This window comes from Schistocerca piceifrons, chromosome X (genome assembly GCF_021461385.2).
Source record: "Schistocerca piceifrons isolate TAMUIC-IGC-003096 chromosome X, iqSchPice1.1, whole genome shotgun sequence".
Taxonomy (NCBI): Eukaryota; Metazoa; Arthropoda; class Insecta; order Orthoptera; family Acrididae; genus Schistocerca; species Schistocerca piceifrons.
Genome location: NC_060149.1, coordinates 716,190,190 through 716,203,196, shown reverse-complemented (window position 1 = coordinate 716,203,196; position 13,007 = coordinate 716,190,190). Strand labels below are relative to the sequence as shown.

The following is a 13,007-nucleotide window of genomic DNA, read 5'->3' as shown; positions in this document are numbered from 1 at the left end:
ACATATTGTAATGTTTACTAACTGTTGTACATGTGTAAACATGACAATGTATTGAATAATGTACATTAAATTGTCCTGTCTTAGAAACCATTTGAAATAAGGCATGTGCCCATGTGATTTATTTATTTTGCTTCAAATGATTTTTCATGAGTACTGATCATTCCTGCTGGGACACTCTATACACGATGGCAGCTGCGAAAGCAAAGGCAAAGGCAGTCGCAGTGGTAGTTGTACACGATCCAGTCACAGTAATGTGACCAACACCTATGTTCAATGTCAAATATGTAATAATCATCCACAGATGGCAAGTGGCAGCACTAACAGTGGAGAGCATTCAGCGCGTGTTAGGGGATGTGGAAAACAGTGCAGTAGTTGTCTTAATGCAGAACCAGAGTGCTTTAACTAACGTCCAAAAGGACACGACCACGGGCTTTCGGGCCAATGGTGGAATCATTTCTGAAACATCTAAGTTTGTAAACTGTTCGCATGTCATCGTGGCAACTGACTGCCCAGATGAACCAATGGGCTACCGACAGTGTTTCCTCAACTACTGTTCAGTAAATGTTGCTGCTTATGGTCCTTCGCAGCAGGCACCTGGTTCGTGCACCCATGCCGACTGTTGTTCATTGGCAATGACGGCTGGAATTTGCACACAACTGGATGTCCACTGAGTGGTGACAGGTGGCCTTTCCAGACGAATTGTATTTTATGCCCCAGTGGACAGATGGCCATTACCATGTGTGGCATCAAATGCCTGGAAGCAAATACCCTGCAAGTGTTATGGTCTGGAATTTGCACACAACTGGATGTCCACTGAGTGGTGACAGGTGGCCTTTCCAGACGAATTGTATTTTATGCCCCAGTGGACAGATGGCCATTACCATGTGTGGCATCAAATGCCTGGAAGCAAATACCTTGCAAGTGTTATGGTCTGGGAAATTGTTTTTGTGGCATTCTCTCGGTGATCTCGTCATTCTGGAAGGCACAATGGATTAATTTGTTTTTCCTCGGCATGAAGGCATCTACCAGCAGGACAATGCAATGTGTCACATAGCTCACAGTATACGTGAGAGATTTGAAGAGCACCAGGATGAGTTTACCATACTCCGCTGGTCACCAAACTCCCCAGATTTATACCCAATCAAGACTCTGTAGGGCTACTCCGATCATGCTATTCACACCATGGACCCTCTATCGAGAACCCTAGTGCAATTGGCCACGGCATGGCTCCACATCCCTGTCAGTACCTTTCAGAACCTCAGACACACTTCCTGCATGCCTTGCAGCAGTCCATGCTGCAAAAGGTGGTTATTGCGGCTTTTGACAGGTGGTCACATTAATGGACTGGCAAGTGTATTATGGCAGTAGAAACTGTATTTTAGTTATGGACAGTAGCTGTTGTACCGAATTTTTGGTAGCAAGTATGTGGTTTTGTGGGTTACAAAACTGAGTTGAAGTTTTGTTAAAGTGTAGTTCAGAAGCCGATCAGAATAAAGTTGGAAAGTTATTCATTAAATCAAATTCGAGTTCTCATTTCAAAACTTACCTTAACAGAAATGCAGATTAGATGCCAGTATATTCCAATAGCAAGAACTCAATAATGCTGCAGCAATCATATAGAAACATCAATAATTCTTGCAGATTACCTGTTCAAATAATTAGCGATACAACTGGAAATACAGTTCATTCACAGCCTGAAGCACACACAACCAATAAATTGAAAATCTGCATTTTATTAATTTATTTTCATCAGATACTTAAGGATCAAGGAATGCTACAGTAACAATTACGTTGTGTGTTATTCCTTGGTAACCTCCATCTAGGTCTGTAGCTCTAATTTTGTGATGTCTGTTTATAAAATAGGTCTGTTGATTGCACACGAATAGTTAACATGCCATTAGGTGCTAATCATCAAACCGTCTTTTTCTTTCAAATAAATACTGATGACTCTCATATGACATTACACTGTACTCTGCGTGACTTAAATACTTCAGCTGCACAAAACTGCAATATTCTGCAGTTCCTGAATGAATAAAATATTTGAGACTATAAAAAGAGTTTATTGATAAAAAATGGAACATACATGGCAAAATAATATCCAGATCTTTCATTATTATATAAAATACATTTAATAAAGCTTGGTTGTATACAAAATTGTTGTATTGAATTTAAAATGATTACATATAATACTATACAAGAACTGCTGCATACATTTGAGTATCTAAGGAGGTAAGTTATCTCTAACAAATGAAAATACTTTATCATCAATAAACCTTCCCATTTTAGGGACTATCAGTAAAATAATTCCAACCACAGACAGTTAACGTATGTTTTACTGGTTTAGAATATAAAATTTACTGAACAGTCCAATAAAATACTGACACATTTGTGTAATACGTTTCCAACACTTCTATATACAGCTTGCATAAAACTATTTTGTCATACAAACAAAACACTTGTTTATGTTAGTTAATGACATCACTGTCTAATGTTAAAGCTGTTGTCCTGTGCACAAACATTAATTTCCCGTGAAAAATTTAAAAATGACAATTGTTTGAGCTGCCTCACTTCACACACCTGATTGCACAGCAAATATAAACAATAATTAAACATCATTATCTATTAACTACATCCTATAAAATACCATCACCATTACCCGTAACTGATACGGGTTTGGACGGATACCGATAAGACCAATACTGGTGCATATAATACTCTCTGTAGAAGAAAAATAAAATTTCATTGTTCTTATTCCTGTCTACAGTAGACACTTGTGTTATCAAAATACTTTTCTTTACTGTTTCCCAACTGGCATAGCAGATAAAGAAAGTGCGTCTCCATTCTTTGTCATATGTTAATGACAAGAGAAACTGAATTTAGAGGTTCCTGCTAAAAGTCAACAAAGTTCATAGCTTATTCTGACGTTGTCTTTGAAATAAAAGGTCGTACCTGTCTAGGACGTCAATGAATATACTGCAGAAAGAAAAAAGTATTTTGAAGCTATAAAAGAAATATTTATATACTTGATGTGGAAAATGGCAACTAAACTTGCTAATGCTGCAATAGTTACTCCGCTACAGCAAAAACTGCTCAACTAGCAAGTCTATAAACCTTGGTAAATGAAGTCATGAGAGATTTGGTGACAATAAACCATGAAGCCAGTGGGGATACAAAGAAAAGTGTGCTGATAGTACAGTGATAACAGAATTAACAGATTACCTTCATTTTATGTACATATTCTTAGGCATAACAATGATACACAGCATGTACACTAATGAGAATATCTCCTCCATTAAAGCAGATATGTAGGGGCTCCCCCGCTCTCCACACACACACACACACACACACACACACACACACACACACACACACAGAGAGAGAGAGAGAGAGAGAGAGAGAGAGAGAGAGAGATTTTAATTGTCATCACTACTTTTTCTTGCTGGTAGTACAATCCAAGGGGATGTCAAATTCATTAAAAATACATACTGTGATACTAACAATCAAACTTATTTTGATCATATGTATAGATAATTATTATCTTGAAATTTCAGACTTACTTACATCATTTGTGGTACATATTCTGTCATAATTTATGATACAATAATACTCCCTACTTTCATGCGATGCATTTGTGTTAGGTACCATCCAAAATGATACACTAGCTTTAACATACTTGAGTACAATTTTAAGGAATTTATATAGCTAACTACAACTGGAGGATTGAAAATATTTCAAAGTTCTCTCACACACTTTTGTGACACATGAGAAATAACCCTAGTATCTGTTTGAGACAATCACACAAATTTAACTAAGGCACACATCTTTTTACATCCTTTCCAGACATTTATAATGTTTCCCTTAAAATTTAACACACCAAGATATGTACAATAAAATACAAATATCTCACCTTAAGTAATAATTTTTGTTATACTAGAGATAGATAACTGGGCACAACTACTTGTCTAACAGAGTCTCTGCACGGAAATAATATGCTTTTCCCCAAAGTTAAGAGAGTGGGGTTGGCAGAGGGCGAGAGGATACAACGTACGATGAAACAGAGAAATGAATCGTTGCTTAGAAACAAGTTTTGCAGCCCAATTTCTGGTATAACAAAAATTGCAACTCAAGAAGAGAGAATACTTTAGTTACGGAAACATAATCACAGATGTGGACGGAAAAAGACTTTTTATATAAAATGTGGTATTCATTAAAAATTAAGCAAAAATATTTCACTTTAAGCATAAAATATTTTGAATATATTACAGTCTTGATTCAGTAATTGATAAAGAATTACTAACATTTGGGCTAACAATTGTCAGCTAAATACATTACAGAAACAGTCTAAGGATACCGACATGAGAGTAACAAATGCGTATAATTGATCAGTAAAGTAGATCTAATCTTTTCCAATATTTAAATACAACCCAAACAAAGGCAATAGATTACCAGATGTAACAAACAGGCACTGGCATTCTGTGAAACTGTTTATGCTGATTCTCGCAGATATACCAAATCAGCAACTGATATCAGCATGAATACCTTCTAACAATTCAAACACTGTTCTCGAAGGGAAGTGTAACCACTAATGAGATTCCACATCTGAACTATAATTTGTATGACTATAAAGGCACTTACGGTGTAGAAACTTGTGCTTAGTTACACAATTTCCAAAGGCTTCAGAAGCAAAAGGAAACCAAATACTATCACAAGCACTGATGACTTGACAGCAACTACATTGCTTCCATTCAGCAGAGACTCATCACCTATAAGAGGAAAAAACTCTAATTAATGTCTGTTAAAAGTAACAAAAATTATATCAGAGGACAAGCTTGCTCAATAATTGATATATATTTCCAAAGAGTACCTTTATCTAAATACAACAACTGTGGATCAGTATAAAAAGCACACAAAAAAAGATGGTCTAATTGTCTCAAATTGTGAAATAATAACTGCACCAGTTAATTTTTTCAAATATTAGTGAACAAGACAAGTCCTGTTCGACACTGTGGTAACAAAACAAATAATTTAGTATAACAACACAGGCTCTGTACACCTCACGTTTCGATTTCGGTTTATGTCCTATAAATTGAAATAATTAGAAAGTGAATGTCATGCAATAACTCTTACAACAATAATTTAGTGTGATTAATAACATTCATTCACCTTTTAGAGACAAGTGCTACAAAATGGTAACAATCTTCTGACTCTGCATAAACAGATTAGAAAGTTGGTTTGTACATCATCACAGACAAAGACAGCATAAAAAAATAAGTCCTCTAAATGAAGTATATATCTGCTTATGAGATTGTCTGAATGTTCTTGTGTTGCAGTGTGTGTCCCTGTCCGTGTGCCCTTCATTGAGAATGTATATAAACATATTATAGTTTATAGTTTTTTTTTTTTAAACACACACACCCTGGATGTTTGAAAGTTGGCACCACAAACTCTTCACCATGTGGGATCCATCTTTTGCAACAAAATAAGATAAAGTATGTGATGTGACAACACTGCAATATGGACAATGTGGTTGAGTGTTATTTCAAAACTCTAGGGTCTTCAATAATTGAGTGGTAAAGTCGTCATTCCTCATACCAAAGATCTTTAGCTTGAACCCAGCCAGTTTCGATAGGTGTATAATTTACTGGTTTCAGTGTAATTTTACTTAATACTACATACAAACACATTTTGGCATTGAACTCATCTTATTAACCACTGGGGCATTTTTTTTTTTTTTTTACACAGAGATATAGTGCTAAGCAGAATCTGATGCAGCTACAACCACAGATATATTGTAGCACACTACAATGAAAACCACTGAAAATATTTACAAGCCTTCTTCTGGACGGTTATCACTGGGGACAATACTAACGTCTGAAAGTAAAAACATATGAGAGAGCACTCTGCAATGTGTGAGCGCAATTGGTAGTCATTGCTGCACAGAGGAGTGCTGTCAATTCCTGTTTTGTTGGTTGCTGTCACACACAAACAACACCAGATGGTCAGCCAGAAAGAAATCCACAAGATTCAAATAAGGAGGCCATATCTGCAACCAAATGGAACCACTGTGCAAGATTACCAATCTTGCCACTTGTACTTTAAGTAACGTTGCACAGGAGGTCTGTGACAAGCTGATGCACCAATCTTTTCGCCTCCAGCACTGTTGAAGTTAAACATGGATATACTCTTTTAAAAAAAGGGTTTTGTTGTGCTACTAACAGGTTTTCAAATGGCTCTGAGCACTATGGGACTTAACATCTGAGGTCATTAGTCCCCTATAACTTAGAACTAATTAAACTTAACTAACCTAAGGACATCACACACATCCATGCCCGAGGCAGGATTCAAACCTGCGACTGTAGTGGTCGCGCGGTTCCAGACTGTAGCGCCTAGAACCGCTCGGCCACTCCGGCCGGCTAACAGGTTTTCAATATAATATCTTTGAAGCCTGTGTATCCTCAACATTGAATGTTGCCACATCACATGTTCTAGGCAATATTTTCTCAGGAAACATGGATTACACAACATTTTTGTAAAGGAATTTAAAGTTGGAGACTAAATCACATGGTAATAGCTTCAGTAGGAATGTCACGAGACCATGTACGTATAAAACGTGTGCGTGCGCGCACAACAAACACACACACACACACACACACACAAGCAAACTTTCATTTGTGTTTTGTTGCATACATGAGATGTTGAGTAATGGCCTTGTGACTATATTTTGGTAAAAAATGCGCCACTGTGGTCCCCAGCATTCATCTCATTTGATTGGGCTATGTTATTGTGTGTCAGTCTCAAAAACCATAAGGGAATCTATTACACATAATTAACAATGTTACTTGCTAACAGACAGCCAAAATGTAATTTTGGACATCCTTCCCAATGAATGGTAAGAATCACCAGATTCTAATCGAAAAGTCTAAATAGTGAGTATTACTCATTTAGTTCAGAATATGGATGCCCAAACCATGTCCCTCATGCGACCCAAAGCAAGTATCAATGTGGCCCAAGAAGTGAGTGTCTATCAAAAAATTCCATAAAATTTCATTTATGAAAAGTGACGATAAATTGGATATTTTCCATTTGAAACTCCCGCCACAGATGCTATTCTATCATTGGTGTATCCTCTTCTTATTTTTAACATTGCCGCTCTTGCTGTACTTGGCTGGACACCCCTCGTTTAGAAGGAACACCCACTTGTTTTATTAAATAATCAGTCTTTCTATTATAATTACCATTTAACATAAAATTCTACTTAAAAAAACTAGCTATATTAACAGTTCACTGAAATACAAATATACCTTGAACCATGGCCTAGTGCCCGAAAAACAAAAGTTACCAGGGATGTACATAATGGCTGTGAAAGCCTGCACTGTATGATCAAATACTAGCCTTGTTTGAGCATAATTTGGCACATGTGGACAAGTTTTAACCACCTCCTCTCCTTCCTGCCCATAATCTGAACACCATTAGCAATCAATTAAATGACTGTCTCAGAATGAAGAATCTGGTACAGACCTCATCCCTCACTGCCCCAACAGCTGTAGCCATCAACTTGCAGCAGTCTTAACAGACTAAAATGATGTGCCAATGGTATATGAATCAGGCCTTTCCAGTATTATGATAAACACTGTTACAAACATGCAAGCTGCATATAGTTATATTCTCCACAATCTTAATAACTTTTAGTAGTTAAATGCTTAATAGTAATTCAGGTTATGTAGCACGGGCTATGATGTCAATACCAACACCAATTACACACTGGCTTTGTACTGTGAGGGAAGGAGCTATATCAGAAATTCAGTGGCAGTCTCTGCACTGACATAGCTTGTTTGATTCTCCCAAGACAACATTTACTGAATTGTGAATGATTTTTTTCTGTTGCAAAGAAAGTATGTAGTAAGTACAGGGTGTGTCCAGAAAGTAATGGGTCACATTCTCGTTTGTGACGCGACTGTGTTGCAGAGCAGTTGCACCAGTTGGGAAGGGACCCTTAGCTTTCCAGCAGCAGGTATTTCAATTACCTCTGTGCTCTTGGAGAGTTAGGATGGCTTCTTCTGTAAACCTCTATGTAGTGGTCATGTTGAGCAACACTATACGGTTTAAGATTTATGTGAAGCTACACAAGAGACTGCTCGAAACTTTTGGAATGCTCGAGGAAGCCTTTGGGGATGATTGCCTTCCCATATCACAGTCAAAAAGGTGGCACAAGATACTTAGAAAAGGTCAGGAGGAGGTCGGTGACGAAGCCCGTGCAGGATACCTGTCAACATCGTGAACAGGTTATTTTGTTTTGTTTTAGGGCGCAAAAACAACTAAGGTCATATGTGCCCATATCAGAACCAAAGAACATTAAGAAGAAAAAAAATGACTACATGTTAAGCCCAATCGATGGAAGGAAAGACAGCTAAAAACAGGGACTTGGAGGAAGGTCCATAAAATACGCCACAGAGAAACGGAGGTCCCGAACTAAAGGTTAAATGTCCTTCGCCAACTGCTACGATGGATAAAAAGTAAAACAAAGTCGACAGCCAGCGCGTCAGTCCCTAAAATGGCCAATAACTCAGGCAGCAAACATTTAAAAAAGGGCATTCCATCAGGAAATAGTGAACTGTTCAGAAGTCGAGGTCAATGAGCACATAATAGTGGGGGAGCACCACTTAACAAATGGCGATGGCTAAAAATGACAGTGCCCAATATGCAGCCTAGCTAAAACGATCTCCTCGCAGGAAGAGGGCCAAGACGAGGGGTTGCCCGAGCCGATGGGAGAGGCTTAATTCCCCGGAGCTCGTTCCCACGAAGGAAGGGCCAGTGGTGGTGCCAAAGTGACACCACCTGCTGACAGATGGCAACACAGAGACCATCGGAGGGAATGGAAGAACTAGCAGTGTCAACGGCCTCGTCTCCCGACAGACCGAAGCGACCAGGAATCCACATAAACATCATAGTGGATCCATCGAGAGTGAGCAAGTGACCACTTTCCTGGATCCATTGCACTAAGGGATGGACGGTGTACAGCATACTAAGGCTCTGAAGGGCACAGAGAGTTGGAGCAGATGACGCAATTGAAAAGCCAGTGTCGCTGGATGCACTGCGTGGCCCGATACAGGGCGAAAAGCTCTGCTGTAAATACTGAGCAGTGTTCCAGAAGTCGATACTGAAAATAATCGGTGCCAATGACGAAAGCACACCCGACACCACAGTCAGTTCGAGAGCCATCAGTGTACACAAAGGTACTATCAACAAAGTTCCGTGCGAAGGTTGTGAAACTTATGGCAACAGAGCGAGGCTGGAGTAATGTCCCTAGGAAGCAAATGAAGGCCAAGATGAACACAGGCCACTGCATGAAGCCAAGGTGGTGAAGGGTTCACACTCATCTGGATAGTGGTAGGTGGCGTGAAGTTAAGCTGCCAGAGCAAGAGCCAAAAGTGAACTCCAGGAGGTAACAGAGAAGAGGGATGCACCCCACACTGGCGATCAAATGAGTCATCTAAGAAGGAGGCATAGGATGGGTTACCAGGCACGGCAGACGAATGGCATGCATATCTGCTGAGGAGAAATTCACGCCGGTATGACAGTGGTAGTTTGGCAGCTTCTGCATACACTCTCTCAACTGGGCTAGAGTAAAAGGCGCCAATTGCCAAATGGATGCCACCGTGATGGTGGACGGTGTTGACATGGTGTCACAAATGAAACACCCATATTCTGGTTTCGAACGGACAAGGGACCAGTATAAACGGAGGAAGGTGGTTCTATCTGCTCCCCAGGAAGTACCACTGAGGATACAAAGGACACTGAGGGCTGCCAGGTAGCACACGTGGGAGGATGAAGAAAGTTTCCTATCGAGCATGAGCCCCGGAAATTTCGTAGTTTCATTGAATGGAAGAAAACGGGCCCAAGATGTAAAGACACTAGAAGAAACCAATGGCGCTGCCAGAAATTCACCGGCTGAGATATCAGTGAAGATGCCGCTTAAGGACTCAAGTCCGTGGAGAACTGCAATAGATTGCAGAATTGTCAACGAAAAGGGAGCTGGAGATGCCTGGCGCGAGACAGGCCATTATAAGGTTAATGGATGACACTCTGGACAGAACCCTGAGGCACGCCGTTTTCCTGGATAAAGGTGTCCGACAAGGTAGAACCCACACACTTTTAAAAATTCCTGAAGGAAACAGGGCATGCAGCCTCGGAAGCTTCATGTGTAGAGAGTACGGAGGATACCAATCCTCCGACAGGTGTCGTAGGCTTTCTCCAAATCAAAAAACATGGCCACATTCTGGTATATCTGCAGAAAACCATTCATGACACGAGTGGAAAAAGTGACGAGATGGTCAACCGCAGAATGGAGTGCTCGAAATCCACACTGTTCAGTGGTTAGTAAATTGCAAGACTTGACCCACCATACCAGCGTAGCATGAATCATACGTTCTATAACCTTGCAAACACAGCTGGTGAGAGAAATGGGGCAGTAACTAGAAGGAAGGTGTTTTTCTTTACTAGGCTTAGGTATGGCTATGACAGTGTCTTCATGCCAGCGACTGGGAAATGTGCCCTCTGCCCAGATGCGATTGTACATATGAAGGAGAAAGTGCTTGTCCGCAAGAGAAAGGTGCTGCAACACCTGAACGTGAACATCATCTGGCCATAGGGTGGAGGATTGGGATGAAGTGAGAGCACGATCTAGCTCCCTCATAGTAAAGGCGGCATTGTGGCACTCACTATTGTGAGACGAGAAGGGTGTCTCCCAAGCCTCCTCCACTCGTTTCTGTTGGAGGAAGGCAGGGTGACACTGGGAGGAGCTCAAAATCTCCATAAAATGGCGGCCCAAGGTGTTGGGAGATAGCAACAGGGTCCATTATGACATCGTCTGCTACTGTCAGGCCAGAAACTGGGGAATGGACCTTGGTCCCAAAGAGCCATGAGAGATTGGCCCACATGACAGAAAATGGAATGGAACTGTTAAACGAACCAGTAAATGAAATCCAGCTAGCTTCTTGCTATCCGGAAGAACATGACGACACTGTGCACACAACTGTTTATAACAAAAACAGTTTGCCACCATAGGATCAGCAGAGAGGATGTCTCCACACGTGAATTGCGCCGCTGGACACCTCAGCCCATGCATTAAAGTCACCAAGCAGTAGAAAGGGATGAGGGAGATGCCCAATGAGCTGGAGGAAATGTGCCCTGATGACACCGAATGATGGAGGGATTAAACAGCACAAAGGGAAAAGGTCAAGTGAGGAAGGAAAATGAGGACTGTAACAGCTTGAAGCTGGGTAGTGAGGAGACGAATGTCATTCCGGATGAGCAGCGTGATTCCCCCACGAGATGGTATGCTCTCCTCGGGGGGAAGGTCAAAGCAGACTGGGAAGAGATTCGAGAGCTCAAAGCGGTCGTGAGGAGGCAATTTTGTTTCCTGGAGGCAGAGAACAATCAGACACTGCGATTCTAAGAGCACCCCTAAGTCGTCTTTGTTGGATCAAAGGCCACGAACATTCCATTGGAGGAGAGTCATGACAAGGAAAGGGGAGGAAGGAAAAAAAATGAAGTGCCAGCCTTCGAAGACTCACTGCTACTGTGCGCAGAGGCTGGAGGATCTTGCTCCATGAGATCTACAGAGATGTTGGCAGTCTCCATCTTTCGGCCTGCGGGGCCAGGGCAGAAAAACAGTTGGTGGTGTGCGCCAGTGACATGGAGGTCAGCAGTGTGCACCGGTGACACGGAAGTCAGCTGTGTGCACCGGTGACACGGAAGTCAGCTGTGTGCACCGGTGACACGGAAGTCAGCTGTGTGCACCGGTGACACGGAGGTCAGCTGTGTGCACCGGTGACACGGAGATCAGGCGGGCGAGGGTATCACATAGTGACACTGTTGAAGAAGACTGCCTAGATGGCAAAGCAGAAGACTGTTTGACTTCTTGGAGCCTTTCCGGTTGGCAAAGGAAACCTCAGAAGTTTGTTAGCTGGAATGATGTAGGAACTCTTCATGGCAGTATTCCTCCTGTCCTTTCTGCCCTGCCAGTTGTGTAGCAGGTGACTCCGCCACATGAGGTGAACGTTTGGTGGCTTGTTGCACAGCTGGAGGAGGAAAGGGGGGCACTACCATGACACTGGGTGATTTTACAACCGCTGTGCTGAATTTGAGGTCGTATGTTTGTGTGGCTATGTCCTTCATAGAGCGAGATGTAACAACAACAGTACTGTAAGTGCCAGGTAGTAAAATGCAGTGTTTGTAACTAGTCAACAACTTGCAAGTGACCAGGTAAGGCACTTTTTCCTTGACTTCGATCTCCTGGATAGCCCACTCATCAAGATACACGGGCCAATCTCGAGAGGAGGCAGCATGGTCGCCATTTCAGTTGATACAGCGGGGAGAAAGAGGCGGACTATCGCCCCTGAGCTTCCCCACCACAGGTTACACATTTGGCCCTGAGTCGACAGGACATTCGAATGTGGTTGGAACGATGACACTGGTAGCAGCGCATCGAGTTCAGAATGTACGGTCAGACTGTGATAACTTCATAACCTGCTTTGATCTTTGGCGGAAGCACCACACTATCAAAAGTGAGAAAAGGAGAGCATGTGGGCATTAAGGATGCATCTACCTTTTTCATCTCTCAATGGACTGCAATGACACCCTAATCAGAGAGGTACATATGGATTTCTGCCTTGGTCAGACTGTCAAGCAACCTAGTGTAAATAACACCATGGGAAGAACTCAGCATTCGATGGGCCTCGACGCGAACAGGATAGCCATAGAAGAGTGAAGCAGAAAGCAATTGTTGTGCTTGATAATCAGAAGTAGACTCCAAAAGCAAAGTGCCATTGTGTAAACGAGAGCAGGATTTCATAGGGCTGGCAAGTGCATCAACACTTCTCCGAATAACAAAATGATTTACTGTTTCAAAGGACTGACCATCTTCAGTACGTGAAACCACGATGTACTGTCGTGCAGCTGGGAGAGTCTTTGAATCGTGAGCTTCATTCCGTTTTCGTTTGGTAGAC

The 13,007-nt window shown here is 41.5% G+C and overlaps 1 protein-coding gene across 2 annotated transcripts in view; it reads right to left on the bottom strand.

Moving 5' to 3' along the window:
* Positions 1 to 2,039: 2,039 nt before the first annotated feature.
* Positions 2,040 to 13,007, bottom strand: part of LOC124721326 (contactin) — a 158,666-nt gene continuing 147,698 nt past the window's right edge. For both annotated transcript variants that reach the window (XM_047246239.1, XM_047246238.1), the window contains exon 22: positions 2,040 to 4,763. In XM_047246239.1, coding sequence (XP_047102195.1) covers positions 4,657 to 4,763 — 107 coding nt within the window. In that variant the 3' untranslated portion in view covers positions 2,040 to 4,656. The remainder of the gene's footprint in view (positions 4,764 to 13,007) is intronic.